Source organism: Mirounga leonina, unplaced genomic scaffold (assembly GCF_011800145.1).
Source record: "Mirounga leonina isolate KUSES-001 unplaced genomic scaffold, KU_Mleo_1.0 Mir_153, whole genome shotgun sequence".
NCBI classification, from domain to species: domain Eukaryota; kingdom Metazoa; phylum Chordata; class Mammalia; order Carnivora; family Phocidae; genus Mirounga; species Mirounga leonina.
The window spans coordinates 8,582,526-8,600,135 of NW_023270387.1; the positions used below are offsets into that span (position 1 = coordinate 8,582,526).

The window sequence follows — 17,610 nt, forward strand, 5'->3', positions numbered from 1 at the left end:
CGGCTCAGGTCACGATCCCAGAGTCCTGGGATCGAGCCCCGCATCGGGCTCCCTGCTCCGCGGGAAGCCTGCTTCTCCCTCTCCCACTCCCCCTGCTTGTGTTCCCTCTCTCGCTCTCTGTCAAATAAATAAATAAAATCTTTAAAAAAAAAAGAATCCCTTGATTCTTTACCCCACTCCCCAGAATGTTATGCTAGTTTTCCCATCCCGGTTAATGATACTTCTGTTCTTCCAGGTCAAAAACCACGCAGTCAGTCCTGCTTGATTCCTGTTTCTTTAGCCCTGCGCCCTTCACCCATACACAGATAGTTCATCAGCAAATCCTTTTAAATATTACCCAGCCCAACAACATCTTACCACCCTGGTCCAGGTCACCATTATCTCTCATTGGCATTACCGTAATTACCTCCTAGTTTGTATCTTGGCTTCCATTCTTGCCTTTCTACATGCTTTTCTCCAAATATACGAACAAATAAGGCAGTTACTTCCTTCCCAGAGATTACAATATAATTCCAATCTGCGGAGCCTAACTATTAATTAATGGGAACATACATTAATTAACATTAGAGGACTCCATTCTGTAGAGTCCTGGGCTGAGCTAGTCTCCCAGTGTCTCTGAGAGGTGCTTACAACAGAAGCCTCCAAAATCTAGGAGGGCAAAGTTTAGAGTTAATCACAGCAGAGAGGTTACTAGTGAAGAAGACTAGGGAAGGAGAAGTAACAATGGGAGAAGGAACATGGGCTTCTGAGTCAGAAAAACCCAAGTGTGAACTCTAAATCTGACATTAATTAGTTCCATGACTTCAACAGTAGTCAACCATGGAATAAATGTTATGATGATGATACCCATACTAATTATGGAGCACTTTTAACTTACCCAAGCTAATAAATGTTGGTCTGACTCCAAAAACCACTCTCATAAATTGATTAAGATAATACATATTGGGATAAAGGAAGAGGAATTGGCAGTGTGGAAAAAATATAAATATGACGCTGAAGTTCTATTGCATCTTCACAAATAAAGCATCTAAAGTACAAGATACTGTTTTGTTAGTTTTCCTACTCATGACTCAGGATCAAAATACGGTACAACTCCAAAGGTCACCAATCACATTACAGTCTATGAGTTTAAGTGACAGAGCCCCAAGTTTCTTTAGAGTCAACCAACATTGGCTAGAGTCACAAGGTAAAAGATTTTACAAAAAACACAATCCAGAAAGGACTACCAGTTACAAATTGGTCTTGTTCTCTTTTTTTTTTTTAAGATTTTATTTGAGAGAGAAAGAGAGAGCACACACACAAGCGGGGGGGATGGGCAGAGGGAGAGAGAGAAGCAGACCCCCCTCTGAGCAGGGAGCCCAACGTGGGTCTCCATCCCAGGACCCTGAGATCATGACCTGAGCCGAAGGCAGATGCTTAACCGACTGAGCCATCCAGGCCCCCCAAATTGGTCTTTTTCATCTGCACCCGCACCCATACCCACAAGGATCACACTTGAGAGGTAAATTTACTAAACTACCGAGGTATTACATGTAGTCTTTGCTGAATCTCCTTCCTAAACTGGGACTGCATTGATGCCACTTGCTGCGGGGTGAGGGCCTTGTCACATGTCTGGTAAGTCAATCTGTAGCAGAGGCTGACCTGTTGAGTCTTTGGATGCTGGAAACGACTAAGGAATTGTATGGATATGACAGTGTCCTGGGACACTGCTCGGGCCACCGTGTGAAACTCAAGTTCATCAAATTCTTTCTTCTCATCTAACCAGAAACTAATATCATGCACATAACACGGGGGATACAGGGAATAGCTTTTAAAGGGTTCTATTTTCCCAGGAACAAAATTCTTCAGGAAACGGTGATCAAAGGTCCACAACATCCTCCAGTCAGAGATACCCCAGACAAGCATGGCTAGTAGGTCCAAGTTCAAAGACACAAACATAAAACACTGGTCCTTGTTTATGCTTGTAACAGACGTAGTGACAGACCCAATAATCAGATCCTTGGCACAATCTGAGCCAAAATTATGAGACTTCACATTAATAATATAATCTTTCCCATTTGGTTGAAAGACAAATTCCACTGAACTGCTCAGCTTAGAGCCCTCCAGCAATGTCTGAATCAGAAGGCTATCGAGAGCGCCCTTCAGGTGATCCAGTAGTGACTGAAGATAACCATCCTTCAGATTTTTATTAAACCCAAGGATAAATAAAGTCTCATGAAATGCCGGCATGGTGAAAGGCAAGATGTGGCACTTCCGAAAGACAGGTCCACTGAGGACATGCAGGGAACCTGGGAGGAAGTCTGGTCCTTGGATGACAGCCTGAACATGAACTAGGAGAGAAGGTCTAAGACAGACCTTGGTTTGGACACAGATTTCTTCATGAGCTTCTTCCTTGCTGTCTCTTCCAGGATCCTTGAGAAGGCTAAATTCTGAAAAAAACACTAGAAAGTCCTCCATGTCTTGTGTTATCCCGCCAGTCAGGGACTCAGAATTTGAGTTATCTTCACAGAGGCTAATCCAAAAGGCAGCTGACAGACTGTCACAGTTCCAGGAAGTGAGATCACTGGTGCTTCCCTCTGGCAGAAAAGGGAAGGAACACTTCAGCCTCTTCAGAGGGAAAGCTTTGCCCAATTCAGCAATGAGTTTCTCATTAATGGTTCTGATAGGATGACATGAAGGTGTTTCTAGGAAACCTCTGTTTAAACACACATAAAAATAACTTTTTAACTTCAAATAATAATTATAATGGATCTAGAATTAAAAGCACAAATAGCTGTATAGAAAAGAATTATCCTTAAGATGATCCTAAAAGCAAATAAAAAAAATTATCTACCAGAAACAGATATCATGTGTTTCAGAACTCTGACAGCCACCATCCGTATGATATACCAGAAAATATGACAAATTTTAATTCTAAAAAGGCTTGTGTAAGGCCAGACTGACAAGTATTCATAGCACCAACATCATTAACAATTTATATAGCATCCATTCAATACACAGTTGCCATCAAGCCAATCAGGATAGAGCTAGAGAAAGAAGTAATTTCTGGTAAAACAGCAGGTTACCTGTTCAACTTTCCCACAAGTGCATCTGGTTCTGCAAAGGAAAACCACCGGTCACCCAGTTTGATCCTGAAGATTCTGGGTTGTGAACCTTCAAAGGGTAAGCTCCGGGTGAAGATATGGTTCAAAGCACCTTCTACATGAAAGGACTTATCTTGACTCCTGGCAAAATAGTCACCAAGTATGGAGTCTGTCATTTTTTTAATTAATTTATTTATTGCCATTATTTTTATCTTTTTTTAAGATTTTATTTATTTATTTGACAGAGAGAGACACGGCGAGAGAGGGAACACAAGCAGGGGGAGGGGGAGAGGGAGAAGCAGGCTTCCCGCTGAGCAGGGAGCCCGATGCGGGGCTCGATCCCAGGACCCTGGGATCATGACCTGAGCTGAAGGCAGACGCTTAATGACTGAGCCACCCAGGCGCCCCTATTGTCATTATTTTTAAAAGCAAGCATTTCTAGAGACCAAAGCAGGAAATTGGTAGGGGAAAGTTTGCCTAAGAGATTTTTTTCATTATTAGTATGAGAGATGAGAAAGGCTTAGATGTCTGTTATTACTCACCTATATCCAGTGCACTTGTACCCTGGGACAGCCTCACAGCTGAAGGGACGCACGTCACTTAAGATGAATCCGCCCAGAGCTGCCATGGCAACCACTTGCCAACTGTTGTGCCATTCTCTCATGGGCTTATCAGCAGGAGTCCCACCTTGTCCTCTGCACAATGCCACATGCACTTCTCCTTCCTCTGCAAGAACATCTTTACAGCTAATAGGGAGGGGTGGACACCAGCAATTTATCAGAAACAAGTTGAAATTATCATAGAAAGCAAGCTGTATATACTTGGTTTGGCTGTGAAATAATTAAAATCCAATCGTATCTTTTTACAAAGGTCTATAGACTTCAAACATGCAAAGGAAGTAGCTGGAAGTAAGGATGTAAATTCAATGTTCAACTATTAACTGATACTAGTGCTTGACCAGGGTATTACCTGGCTTTGTATCTGCATTGTTCATCTAATGTCATAGAAAGGTCAATGTCTGCGAAGTTCCTATACGTGATTCACTGATTGGGCTGTTCTTCCCAGTTTTGAAAATTGTTCTTTTCACTCCCTTTCTATTAAAATTCTGTATTTCAAATACTAACTTAAAATCCTGGCTGTGTGAAAACCTTCTTGACAACTATGACCCCTAGAGTCCTCCAAGAGTACCACACGTTTTGGTATAATCGTGTAAAGCACTGTTTTAAGTTCACATTAATTTGAGGTAGTTACCCTCAATATCCTCAGTTTATGGATGAAGAAGCAAAAGCAAGTAAGGGGGGCGCCTGGGTGGCTCAGATGGTTGAGCGTCTGCCTTCGGCTCAGGTCATGATCCCAGAGTCCTGGGATCGAGTCCCGCATCGGGCTTCCCGCTCCTTGGGAGCCTGCTTCTCCCTCTGTTTCTCTCTGTCTCTCATGAATAAATAAATAAAATCTTAAAAAAAAAGCAAGTAAGGGTACTTGCTTTTACTTGTAAGCTTACCCCAAATCATACAACTATTAAGTGGTGGGTGGGGATTTTGAATCCATGCTTTTAGCCATTAGATTATACTGGCTACCATTATTTTGCCTTATCCAAAATAGGTGATCCTCCTTTTACACACCCAAGAGCATACATACTATTTGTACTTTTATTTAACATTTAGGGTTACATGTCTGCCTTTCCAACTAGATTGTGGGTTCCTCTGGAGCTTTATAGTCTCTCTAAAACTATCACATTTAACTTACACACGTATGCCTTATTTCTCAAACTAAAATGTGTGAGTGCAGTAACTATGTAATGTACATCTTAAATATTTTACTTGTGAGCGGTCTCATTTCCTCACCTCTGGAAAAACTTGGCAAGCAGTTCCCTGTTCTTAGCTACTCCAGCTTTTCGTCCACAGTGCGGAAAATTAAAATAAATTCGATCAAACTCCCTGTGGGGCAGTTCGAAGGCATCCGCCAGCCGGGTGCAGTCCACGCCAAAACGCACCTCAGTACCTAGCACGAAATATAGACAGGAGGGTGTCTCCAGACCTGAATCCCTCCCTAACCTGGACAGTGCAAGACAACCCAGGTACAAGCCCACCGCCGGCTTTCAGGGAACCGGACGCTCAAAAGCAAGCCACGCGCGCCCTACGGCCACACGTCCCCACCCTTTCCACTTCGGGCCGAGCCAGCAGCGGGGCGGGGCTTCGCGGAGGGGTTGGCCTCGCTACCTCGCTCGCGCAGGCGCTGCAGATTCTCCCCGGCCACCGGATCCCCGGCCAAGTCGGCCGGGCGCCGGAGGCAGGTGGCCGTTACTCGGGCGCTCGCGTCCAGGGTCTCGCTCAGAGCAGCAGCGAAGGAGAAATTCCCCTCCCCAACCAACAGGAGGCGCCGAGGGGCCATGGCCTCAACCTCCTCCCCGCTCGCGTCCTCGGAGGCGCCAGTTTCTTACGTCACTTCCTCCGTGGGGGGGGGTCTCTGCGGGCCTCCTCTTCGTCCGTCGCTGATTGATGATGCACCGACAGCGTCCGGTTGTCTTGAGAAACTGGTGCCGCGACTTGAGGGGGAAAACAGCCAATGAGTGCAAAAGCGAGACACCGACCACCCCGACCCCTCACTCCCTCACAGCCTCAGGAGTGTCAAAATAAATGCCTTTTAGCCCGACTTCGTCACGCCTGCATGAGGTCACAAGCAGTTACCAGCGCACAGGGACAGAGCCCGGGCGACGCGAGTTCTGAGTGAAAGGACAGGGGCGGGACCGAGGTCGAGAGGTTGGCTGTGTTCTGCTTGTTGTTGTCACACACGGTAGCCTTCCTCTCGTCCGAAATGGCTGCTGTCCATTGTCTCGGCTGCGCGGGATTTCTCCAGGTGCTTCTATCTCCTACCTTTTATTCATTCAAGAAATACTGAGTGTCTGTTATGTGCCAGGCCACTGTGAGGGCGGCTAAATACATGGATGAATAAGATGTGGCCTGGGATTTCACTGAGCTTATAGTCTGATGGAGACTGCGCAGCAAAAGAGGCAATTCTGGTACAGTGGGACGCGGCGCTATGAGGAGTCCCTCAGGGTGCTGTAGGGCACACAGAAGGATTTAGAACCTTACCAACTTCTGGGATGAAGTGGGAAGATTCCCTAAATGAAGTGAACCTGAATTCTGGGTGGCTCAGTCACTTAAGAGCCTGCCTTCGGCTCAGGTCATGATCCCAGGGTCCTGGGATGAGCTCCGCATCAGGCTCCCTGCTCAGCGGGGCGTCTGCTTCTCCCTCTCCTTCTGCCTGCCCCTCTCCCCCCACCACCACCCCCGCGCTTGTGCGCTCACTCGCTCTCTCTCTTTTTCTCAAATAAGTAAAATCTTTTTTTTAAAAAAGAAAAAAGCTGAGGGGGAGTACACCTGACCCAGGTAAAGAGAAGTGAAGAGGCAGGAGGAACAGTATTTGCAAAAGCATGATGGAGAAACAAGAGTAGTTGAGTTTGGCTGAAATGTAGGTGGAGGGAGAGTGGGTAACAGAGGAGAAGGAAGAGTTAAGCAGGGGCCAGGTCATGTAGAACACCGTAAGCCATTTTAACAGCCTGAGTCTTATTCTAACAGTGGCCAGCTTTTAAATAGGAAGATGACACAATTAGGTTTTCATTTTCACACCGTTCTTCTTTACTATGGAGAAAGGATTGGAGAAGACTAAGGCTGATGGCAAGGAGATCAGAGAGTCAACTACAGCAGTAATGGTGACAAAAGCTGGTAGTGATCTAAACTGGAACTTGGCAGTGGGGATGGAGGGTAGTGGTCTGATTCAAAAATCAGTAAGACCTAGAGTTTGGATGGGTATAAGGGGTTGAAAGAGAAATCAGAGTCAAAGATGAGCCACAGGTTTTGGCCTTGGGCAACTGAGTGGATGGTGATGTCTGTCCCTACAGCCCCAAGGTCAGTGTCCTCTTGGTCTACAGTGTGAGTACTAGGCTTGTCAGACTTTGCAGGAATTACTCTTTAGTCATCATGCTATTTGTTGACATCAGTGCACACATCTCTCTTCACAAAGGCACATGGTATGAGAGCTACAGTATTGACTTTGTCCTTACCTGTGGAAAGGTGGCTCGGTGGGTGGTGACTCCCAAATCATGGCCTCCTGGCCATGGTGATCTGGGTGACCTACATTCTTTCTTTGCTCGGAGAACGGGAAGGCCAAGTTTGGTGATACCTCTTCCTTTAAAGAAAATGGAACAGCTGAATAATATTTTTTGTCACTTTCCTACAAATTCTTCAAACAACACAAGCCACTCAGCATCAAAATGCTCTTCTTCAGTGAAGGTATTGTCTTGCCCCCAAGCCAAGGGACCATGGTCATCTTTTGGCCCAAAATAAAAATGGCTAGGCTTTTGATTCCTTACAAAAAAATTGAAATTCAGACATTGGTCACCTGATACATGCAAAGCACCATTGACTGGGAGAGCAGGCAGAGGGAGAGGGTATGATAATAAGACATAGGGCCTCTCCTAAAGGGATGTACACAGTTCAATATAGGAGATTCAACATATACTTGAAGAATTCTAATGTATGGTAGAAAGCTAAAGATATGAAGATACCATTCTGTGTGAGACAAAGGAGAGAGAAGTTAACTTGGAAGACATCATGGAAGAAATGGCATTTGAGCTGAGACCAGAAGGAAGGAAACTATCATTTATTGAACCTTTGTTGTGTTATCTAGTTATCCAACTTTCACTTTTCCCTATTCTCTTTGGCTATAGTAATATCCTTAGTCCTTAAACTCTTACATCTCAAAATTTCCTGAACATTTAGCTAGTTTTCCATATAGTATTGGGGATACTGAAGGTTTTCCCATCTTTGGGGGGGTGGCATTTAATGTACATAGCCATCTGCTACTTGTGATTGACTAGGTCAAAGGATTCATGGACCAGGAGAGAACGAAACAGAACCACAGTTAAATTGGGAGGAAAGCCTAGATCCTTAGTAAGGTGTGTTTATGTTATACTTGGCCAGGGGTGAGAAAGGGATGAATGCCTTTTCTGTTCCCTAGTTTATGCAACTAGCCTTTCTGTTCTCGCCTTTTCCCAGAGACAGCGCCTTGCCTATTTCCTAGCTAATCCACACTATGGCAGCCTCATTAATGCAGATGGCCATGCTGAAGTGTGGACAGATTGGAATGATATGTCCAAGTTTTTCCAGTATGGATGGAGATGTACCACTAATGAGAATGCCTATTCAAACCGTACCCTGATGGGAAACTGGAACCAGGAAAGATATGACCTAAGGAATATCGTGCAGCCCAAACCCTTGCCTTCCCAGGTAATCTAACTTTCTCTTCTCTTTCCTTCCGTTAGCAAAAGAAATACCAGTGGCCATTTTAGAAGTAGGAATCTGATAACTTCCATGCTGAGATCTCTCAGGCCTCTCTGTTCAGTGAGGTGGTTGGGAGTGGACAGCAGTCTTTAGGTGGAATGGCTGTCCTATTTTACTATCAAGTAGAATAGTAAAGTAGTATAAGTATGGGTAGTACTCCTTTTCTCTTGCTTCTCTTTAGACTTTCTTCATCTACATAAATATATGTCTTCTGACTCAGGCTGCCTACCTAGACTTGTCATTTATCTGCATTTTGCCCTTAAGTGTCTCCTAAACAAACAAGTAAACAAAGGATATGAAAGTTAGTAGAATGTAGACTAACAACATATAGACCTCTAGTTAATCCAAAATATAACAGTCTGTTAAAATTCATTTCATTGGTCCTTTATTTCTCAACATTAAGTGTAGACTCCTATATTTTCAACTGATTACTTTTTCATTCCAGTTTGGACACTACTTTGAAACAACATATGATAGGAGCTATAACAACAAAATGCCACTTTCAACTCATAGTAGGTGGACTATTCTTTTCAATCTTTATATTCTCAGGACCTAACTCAGTGTCTGGAACATAGAAGGAGCTCAAATAAAAGTAAATTGAATGAGTGAATAAGTGCATGAATGAGTAAATGATTTTTCTCTCTTTTTTAAAGATTTTATTTATTTATTTGACAGAGAGAGAGAGAGCACAAGCACGAGCAGGGGGAGTGGAAGGCAGAGGGAGAGGGAGAAGCAGGCTCCCTGTGGAGCAGGGAGCCCCATGCAGCACTTAATCCCAGGACCCTGGGATCATGACCTGAGCCGAAGGCAGACACTTAACCAATTGAGCCACCTAGGCGCCCCTGATTTTTCTCTTTTCTCAATTTTGACAGGCTTCACTAGACTCAAAAATTTTCCCTCAGAAATAAGAACAAGACCGGTTACTAAGGCTCGTTGTTGTTGACTGATTCCACTTGCCTTTCCTTCTCTTCTCTCTTCCCTCAGGGTTTAAGAGAGAGCCTCACTGGTTTCCAAGACATCAACCTGAGCTGGATCCTCCTCGATACAAATGCACAGAAAAGTCAACTTATATGACTAGCTACTCAGAGCCTCAAACTGGGCATCACTCTGCATGTATGTGGAATCGTCCTAACTGCCCATTTCAGGGTCCAGGATTCTAAGACAGAATAAGAAGCTTCATTTTTCCAGAGTAAAGTGTAGGAGGGAGCACATTCTAAGCACAACTAAGAATGTAGCTGACTATAACACAGTTCACTGTCTGAATAAAGAAAGCACAGAAAATATTCCCTACCCCCTTTTTTATTTGTTTTAATCAAGATTTAAATGTCAAATTTAAGTTAATTATATCTGCCCTTAGTTCCAAATTATGAGGTTGTAGTAGGAGGGGATTAAAAAGAATTATTTCGGGGGCGCCTGGGTGGCTCAGTTGGTTAAGCAGCTGCCTTCGGCTCGGGTCATGATCCTGGAGTCCCGGGATCGAGTCCTGCATCGGGCTCCCTGCTCAGCGAGGAGCCTGCTTCTCCCTCTGACCCTCCCCCCTCTCATGTACTCTCTCTCATTCTCGCTCTCTCAAATGAATAAATAAATCTTTAAAAAAAAAAAAGAATTATTTAAAATCAGCAACTACTTTGCTCTCCCCCACCTTCCATCCGTGGCAGAACTCCAAAATCCAGCATGTTTGCCTAGGTGCTTCCTGCATGTGAGCCTGGCAATCACAGGCAGATATTGTAACTCTATTGTGACCTTAATGAACATGCCCTCTTAAGGACTAAAAAAAGAGAAAAATAAGTTTTTACAATTATTAGAGTGGATTTAAAACATACAGAATTAGAGTAGTATAATGAACTCTCATGTACCATTACCCACCTTCAACAATTTTTGATGGATCTTAACTATCCCTATATACTTTATCTATTTTTTAAATTAATTTTGGAGCAGATCTCAGAAATGATAGCCTTCTGTCTATAAAGATTTTAGTATATATCTTAAAAAGATAAGGACTGTCGATTTTTTATTCCCCCACAAAGACCATCAAGGAAACCTGTTCATCAAACAAAGCTGAGTGATTAAACCTGTAGCAAGGAGGCACATCAACTTGATACAGTCTTGGTGAGAATTCAAAAGGGGATGTTAGGGGCACCTGGGTGTCTCAGTGGGTTAAGCGTCTGCCTTCGGCTCAGGTCATGATCCCGGGGTCCTGGGATCGAGCCCCACGTCAGGCCCCCTGCTCAGCGGGGAGTCTACTTCTCCCTCTGCTCTTCCCCCTGCTCATGCTCACTCTCTCACTCTCTCTCTCAAATGATATATAGAATCTTTTTTTTTTAAAAAAAGGGGGGGATGTTAGGGTATTTTTAGAGATTTGGGGTAAGGGCTCTTTTATTTTAAGATGAGTCTTTCAAAGTGGGGAACTGGTAGGGATTGAGACAGAATTGGGAATAGTTTGGGGTTAGTGAACACGGAGCCAACAGTCTAAATTTTAACATGTTTAAACTTATCAATATTTTCCTTTTTTATTTTCTCTCCCTCCTGTTTATTATGACAATATAATAGATGGGAGATGTCTCCCATGTATTTTCTCCCAAACTTTCACTATTTTATGTTACAGACACAGATATGGAATTTATGTTGTATATGATGTTAGGTAGTAACTGAGTTTCATTTTTTTTTTCTATATGACTATCCAGTTTTCCTAGCATTAATTACTGAAAAGAACGTACTTTCTCCACTGCTCTTGAATACCATTTTTACTGTAAATCAACTGTCTGTGGATACTTAGGCCTTTTCCAGGCTCTCTGAAACACTCCATTGGCCTGTCATTACATATGCTATCTTAGCCACAATGCCTTAATTACCTCACTATTATAATTATGATAATTTTGTAAATTTTAATATCTAATAAATGAAATACTTTTACATTGTTTTTCTTCAAGCAATTGGTAGAAACCACGTTGCATTGTGAGACCAACTTTAGAATTTGAGTAATTGGGACACCTGAGTGGCTCAGTCGGTTAAGCATCCAACTCTTGATTTGGGCTCAGGTCATGATCTCAGGGTCGTGAGATTGAGCCCCCCATCAGGCTCCTCTGCTTTAGATTCTCTCTCCCTCTGCCCCTCCCAATCATTTGCATGCTCTCTCTCTCTAAAATAAATAAATAAATCTTTTTTAAAAAAGAGTTTGAGGGCACCTGGGTGGCTTAGTTGGCTAAGCGACTGCCTTCGGCTCAGGTCATGATCCTGGAGTCCCGGGATCGAGTCCTGCATAAAGCTCCCTGCTCAGCAGGGAGTCTGCTTCTCCCTCTGACCCTCTCCCTTCTCGTGCTCTCTCTCTCTCTCATTCTCTCTCTCTCAAATAAATAAATAAAATCTTTAAAAAAAAGAATTTGAGTTGTCTCTTACTAATTCTAGTAATTAATATGTGCTCTTGAAATATGAATAATATTTTATAGGCACTTATTTTAAGTGCCTTATATATAGCATAAACTTACCATTTTAATGATTTTTTTAAGATTTATTTCTTTGTTTATTTTTAAGATTTTATTTATTTGAGAGAGAGAGGAGAGGGGAGGAGCAGAGGGAGAGGAGGGACAAGCAGACTCCACACTGAGCATGAAGCCCGACATCGGGCTCGATCCCACAACTCTGACATCACGACCTGAGCCAAAATCAAGAGTCAGTCGCCCAACCTGGGGCTTGAGCTTACAGCCCTGAGATCAAGAGTCACACGCTCTTACTGACTGAGCCAGGCAGGATCCCCCCATTTTAACTATTTTTAAGTGTACAATTCAGTGGCATTAAGTATATTCACAGAGTTGTGCAACTATTAGCACTATTTCCAGAACTTTTTCATTATCCCAGACTGAAGTTCTGTACCAATTAAACACTGACTTCTCATTCCCCCCTTCTCCTAGCCACTGGTAACCACTGTTCTACTTTCTGTCTCTATGAATTTGCCTATTCTAGGAAACTCATATAAGACGAATCATTTCATATTTGTTCTCGTGTGTCTGGTTTATTTTGTTTAGCATGTTTTCAAGGTTCATCCGTATTATAGGATACATTCCTTTTAAGACTGAATAATAGTACATTATGTGTTTACTACATTTTGCTACTCCGTTCATCTGTTAATGGATACTTGGGTTGTTTTCACCTTTTGTCTATTGTGAGTAGTCCTGTTATGAACATTGGTGTACAAGTATCTGTTGGAGTCCCCACTTCCAATTTTTGGGGGAATATACCCAGAAGTGGAATTGCTTGATCATATGGTCATTCTGTGTTTAACAGTTTGGAAATGCTCAACTGGTTTCCACTGCATTTTTTTTTTTTTTTTTACATTCCCACCAGCAATGCACAAGGATTCTAACTTTTCCACATCCTTACAGACACTTATTTTATTTTTAGTTTTTATAATAACCCTCCTAGTGGGTATAGATTGGTATCTGTTGTGGTTTAGATTTACACTTCCCTAATGGCTAGTGATATTGAGCATCTTTTCATGTGCTTTTTAGCTATTTGTATATCTTTGGAGAAACATTTATTCAAGTCCTTTGCCCATTTTTGAAATGAGTTGTTTGCCTTTTTGTTGTAGGAGTTCTTTATATATTCTGGATATTAATTCCTAGGCAGATAACAGGATTTGCAAATATTTTCTCCCATTCTGTGGTTTGTACTTTCACTCTTTTAACAGTGCCCTTTGATGCACAAAAGTTTTCAATTATGATGAAGTCCAGTTTATCCATTTTTTCTGTTGTTGCCTAAACTTTTGGTGTCATATCCAAGAAATCCTTGCCAAAGTCAATATTATGAATTTTTTCCCATATGTTTTCTTCTAAGATTCTACAGTTTTTGCTCTTATAATTAAGTCTTTGATCCTTTTTGAATTAACTTTTTATATGGTGTAAGGTAAGGGTCCAGCTTCATTCTTTTGCATGTGGAGACCCAATTTTCTCAGGATCATTTGTTGAAAAGACTGTACTTTGTCTCATTGAATGGACTTGGTATCTTTGTCAAACACCATTTAACCATATACATGATGGTTTATTTCTGACCTCTGTATTCTATTCCATTGGTCTGTATATCTGTTTTTAGGCTGATACCCTACTGTTTTTTTATTACTATAATTTGTTAATAAGTTTTGAAATTAGGAAATATGAGTCTTCCAACTTTGTTCTTCTTTTTAAAGATGATTTTGGCTATTCAGGGTCCCTTGAGATTCCATATGAATTTTAGGGTGAATTTTTCTATTTCTGGAAAAACATTGAAATTTTTATAGGGATTGAAGTGAATCTGTAGATTGCTTTAGGTAGTATTGATATCTTGACAATATTAAGCCTTCTAGTCCATGAACATGATGTCTTTCTTTCCATTTGTGTCTTTAATTTCTTTCAGCCATGTTTTATTGTTTTCAGTGTATAAGTCTTTTGCCTCCTTAGTTAAGTTTATTCCACACTATTTTTTGATGCTTTTGTAAATAGATTTGTTTTCTTAATTTCCTTTTGGAATTATTCTTTATTAGCATATAGAAACGTAGCTGATTTTTGTGTGTTGGTTTTGAATCCTGCAACTTTGGTGTATTTCTTTATTAGCTCTATAGAATTTTTTGTGAAATCTTTAGGGATCTCTACATGTAAGATCATGTCATCTGTAAACAAAGGTAATCTCATTTCTTCTTTTCCAATTTGGATGCTTTTCTTTTTCTTGCCTAATTGCCCTGGCTAGAACTGCCAATAATATATTAAATAGAAGTGGTAAAAATGAACATTCTTGTCTTGATCCTGATCTTTAAGGAAAAGCTTTCAATCTTCACCTCCTATAATGATGTCAGCTGTGAGTTTTTCATATATGGTCTTATTTTGCTGAGGTAATTTCCTGCTATTTCTAGTTGAGTATTTTTATCATGAAAAGATACTGAGTTCTATCAAAAGTTTTTTTCTGCATCATTTGAGATTATCATTTTTTCTCCTTCATTCTGTTATTATGGTGTATTACATGATTTTTTTTTATGTTGAATCAACTTTGAATTCCGGGAATAAATCTCACTTGGTTGTAATGTATCCTCTTAATATGCTGCTGAATCAGTTTGCTAGTATACTGTTGATTTTTTCATCAATATTCATAAAGGGTATTGGTCTGTAGTTTTCCTTTCTTGTAATATCTTTATCTGGCTTTGGTATCGGGGCAATACTGGTCTCATAGAATGAATTAAGAAATTCATTTTCTTAAGGGGCGCCTGGCTGGCTCAGTCAGAAGAGCATATGACTCTTGATCTTGGGACTGTGAGTTCAATCCCCACATTGGGTGATGACTCTTGATTTTGGCTCAGGTCGTGATCTCTGGGTTGTGAGATCGAGCCCCACATTGGGCTCTGTGCTCAATGTGGAGTCTGCTTGAGATTCTCTCTCCCTCTCCCCCTCCAGCTCATGCTGTCTCTCTCTCCCTCAAATAAATAAATAAATCTTTTAAAAAATAAAATAAAATTTAGTAAGACTTGTTTGTGGCCTAATGTATGGTTTTTCTTGTTCCATGTGCACTGAAAAAAAAAATGTATTTTCCTTTGTTAGGTGGAGCGTTCTGCCACCACTTTGTAATTTGCCTCTAACTCCCCACTGTCAAACAAAGCTGCAGAGAACATCCTCATATATGGCTCTTTATAGAGACTGAATTGCCGGGTGATGAGGTAATGGTATATTTCAATTGGCTGTTGTTCTCAAGAATGGTTGTGCTGCCCACACATCCACCAGCAATGCCTGAGGCTCCCATGTCACCATATCTCTGCCAGTACTTAGCATTAACCAACTTTCTATTTTTTGCCACGCTGATAGGTGTGTAAAGCAGTGGTTCTCAACTAGGAGCAATTTTGTCCTTCAGGAGACAACTGGCAATGTCTAGAGACATTTTTGATTGTTGCAACTGATATGTCTACTGCATCCAGTGTGTAAAGGCCAAGAGTGCCGCTAACATCCTACAATGCACAGAAGAGCCCCCACATCAAGGAATTATCTGGCCCAAAATATCACTAATGCAACATCGAAAAAGCCTACTGTAAAATGATAGCTTGTTGTTACTTTGACTTGCATTTCACTGACTACCGATGATTTTCAGCCTTTCTTTGTATGCATGTTGGCTTTTTGGTTTCCACTTCTATAAATTTCATATGTACAGTCACTGTCCACAATTTTTTTTTATTGGAGCAGCTGTCCTTCTCCCGATTTTTTTTTTTATTCATGAGAGACAGAGCAGGAGAGAAAGGCAGAGGGAGAAGCAGGCTCCCAAGGAGCAGGGAGCCCGATGTGGGACTCAATCCCAGGACCCTGAGATCATGACCTGAGCCGAAGGCAGACGCTTAACCATCTGAGCCACCCAGGTGCCCTTTCCTTCTCCCGATTTGCAGGGTTCTTTGTATATTCCAGGTACTAATGCTATTAATCTCTTATAAATTTTAGAGATTATATATAAATTCTTGTCCCTTTCTGTCGGCTTCTGTGGAGGATTAAAGAAGGCCACAAATTCCTTGACACTCCTCTTATCAAAAGGTGGAAGTCTATGCCCCTTCCTTTTAAATGTAGACAGACTCTGCAACTGCTTTGACCCCAAATATATGGCAAAAGTAACTCTATACAGGTTCCTAGGCCCAGGCCTTAAGAAACTAGCAGATTTCACCTCCTGTCTTGTGGAATACTCCCTCCTGGAGCCCATAAGTCCAGCTACCTGATGGAAATACCTTATAGAAAGGCCCCTCTCCCTACAAAGAGAGGGAGAGGGGCCCAGCTGAGCCCAGCCTTCCAACCATCTTCGCCAAAACATCAAGAATGAGGGTTAAGGGGCCCCTGGGTGGCTCAGATGGTTCGCGTCTGCCTTTGGCTCAGTTCATGATCCCAGAGTCCTGGGATCAAGCCCTGCATCGGGCTCCCTACTCAGCAGGGAGCCTGCTTCTCCTTCTCTTTCTCCTGCTCCCCCTGCTTGTGCTCTCTTGCTCTCTCTGTCAAATAAATAACTAAAATCTTAAAAAAAAAAGAATGAGGGTTAAGTCATCTTGAAGCCTGAAAACCACCAACTGACCCCAGTCAATGTCATGAGAAGCTCAAGAATTGCCCGGCTGAGCCCTGTGCTATATAAATTTAGTAAGGTCTAATAAAATTATTCTTAAGCTACTAAGTTTTGGGATAGTTTGATATGCAGGAATAGATCACCAGAACAATGTTCTATAAATTAAGATTGTATCCTATAAACTTGCTGAACTCTTTTATTGGTTCTAATAGTTTGTCTACTGATTCTGTTTGGGTTGTTTGGGCAGGTGATTATATCATTTGCAAATATTGGCCAATATGCCCATTCTCCTGAATTTTATTTTTATTCATTTAAATATTTTCATATTAATTTATCCATACTGTTATTTACCTTTTCTGCTTAAAAACAATTCTACTACTTCTATGTGTTAGTAACAAAGAGATTGCATCACATGTGAACTTACTGTTCTCTCTTATCAAGGTATCTGTCTCCCATTTACTCTTTAACCTACCATTTCCCTGAAACTGTATCTATGAAGGTGAAAGTTTTGCTATATCTATTGGATATTTCAGCTCATAGGTTATTTCACTATTATATTCTGCATTTGATAATCGACCTGACTACTCACCTGTTTCTTCCCTTGGTTTCTGTGATGTCATGCTAAATATTTTTTCCTCCAATCTTTCTGAGACACTTCTTTGTCTCTTTTATGAGCTCATCTTTCTCTTCCAATCCCTTAAGTTTGCCTTTCCAGTGATTCTGTTTTTGGCCATCCTCCAACTTCTTTTGGCTAATCCTAAATGGTAGTATCACTCCCAGAACTGTAGCTCTCACCTATGTCCTTCCATATTCTAAATTTCTACTTCCATACTGGATGTGTCTCCAGAGCTCTGGAGGTACTTAATCAACTACTTATGAGAATCTCCATTTGAATTCCCAAAGGGCCACAAACTCAACATACCTACAACTGTATTCATAACCTTCTGTCTCATATTATTTTCTCTCCTAAGGTACTCCATATCTAGGTGAATTCTGTAGCTCTCTTTTATGTATATTAACCGCTTTTTCTTATTTTTAATATTATATATTATATAGTAACTTTATACAGTTGTCAAGACCAGAAACCAAGGAATTATTTTGGTTCTCCCTTTCTCATCCCCATTCAAGCATGCGGAGCCTTG

General features: G+C 41.5%; 2 protein-coding genes across 4 annotated transcripts; one reads left to right on the forward strand and one right to left on the reverse strand.

The window, feature by feature from the left end:
* Nucleotides 1–374: 374 nt before the first annotated feature.
* Nucleotides 375–5,517, reverse strand: FDXACB1 (ferredoxin-fold anticodon binding domain containing 1). Its single transcript, XM_035008919.1, has 5 exons — nt 5,303–5,517; nt 4,928–5,084; nt 3,626–3,829; nt 3,066–3,224; nt 375–2,695 (listed from the first exon to the last, which is right to left on the reverse strand). Exons 1-5 carry the CDS (start codon nt 5,472–5,474, stop codon nt 1,516–1,518), a joined length of 1,872 nt encoding a protein of 623 aa, XP_034864810.1. The 5' UTR covers nt 5,475–5,517; the 3' UTR covers nt 375–1,515.
* Nucleotides 5,518–5,526: 9 nt separating this feature from the next.
* Nucleotides 5,527–9,892, forward strand: CUNH11orf1 (chromosome unknown C11orf1 homolog). Of its 3 annotated transcripts, XM_035008920.1 has the most exons (4): nt 5,527–5,939; nt 8,141–8,371; nt 8,871–8,937; nt 9,410–9,892. In XM_035008920.1, exons 1-4 carry the CDS (start codon nt 5,898–5,900, stop codon nt 9,583–9,585), a joined length of 516 nt encoding a protein of 171 aa, XP_034864811.1. In that variant the 5' UTR covers nt 5,527–5,897; the 3' UTR covers nt 9,586–9,892. The 3 variants fall into 3 exon arrangements, 2 of the variants coding, with proteins under 2 accessions (XP_034864811.1, XP_034864812.1); XM_035008921.1 differs by lacking the exon at nt 8,871–8,937 and having other exon boundaries at nt 9,410–9,597; XR_004679970.1 differs by lacking the exons at nt 8,141–8,371; nt 8,871–8,937.
* Nucleotides 9,893–17,610: the final 7,718 nt, after the last annotated feature.

Coding starts and splice junctions, on each gene's coding strand:
- FDXACB1 (XM_035008919.1), bottom strand. CDS start 5,474: ATGGCCCCTCGGCGCCTCCTGTTGGTTGGGGAGGGGAATTTCTCCTTC. Junction 3,830..4,927: donor CTTGCCAAGTTTTTCCAGAG/GTGAGGAAATGA, acceptor CCTCCCTATTAG/CTGTAAAGATGTTCTTGCAG. Junction 3,225..3,625: donor TACAAGTGCACTGGATATAG/GTGAGTAATAAC, acceptor CTATTTTGCCAG/GAGTCAAGATAAGTCCTTTC.
- CUNH11orf1 (XM_035008920.1), top strand. CDS start 5,898: ATGGCTGCTGTCCATTGTCTCGGCTGCGCGGGATTTCTCCAG. Junction 8,372..8,870: donor CCAAACCCTTGCCTTCCCAG/GTAATCTAACTT, acceptor TTTTCATTCCAG/TTTGGACACTACTTTGAAAC. Junction 8,938..9,409: donor AATGCCACTTTCAACTCATA/GTAGGTGGACTA, acceptor CTCTTCCCTCAG/GGTTTAAGAGAGAGCCTCAC.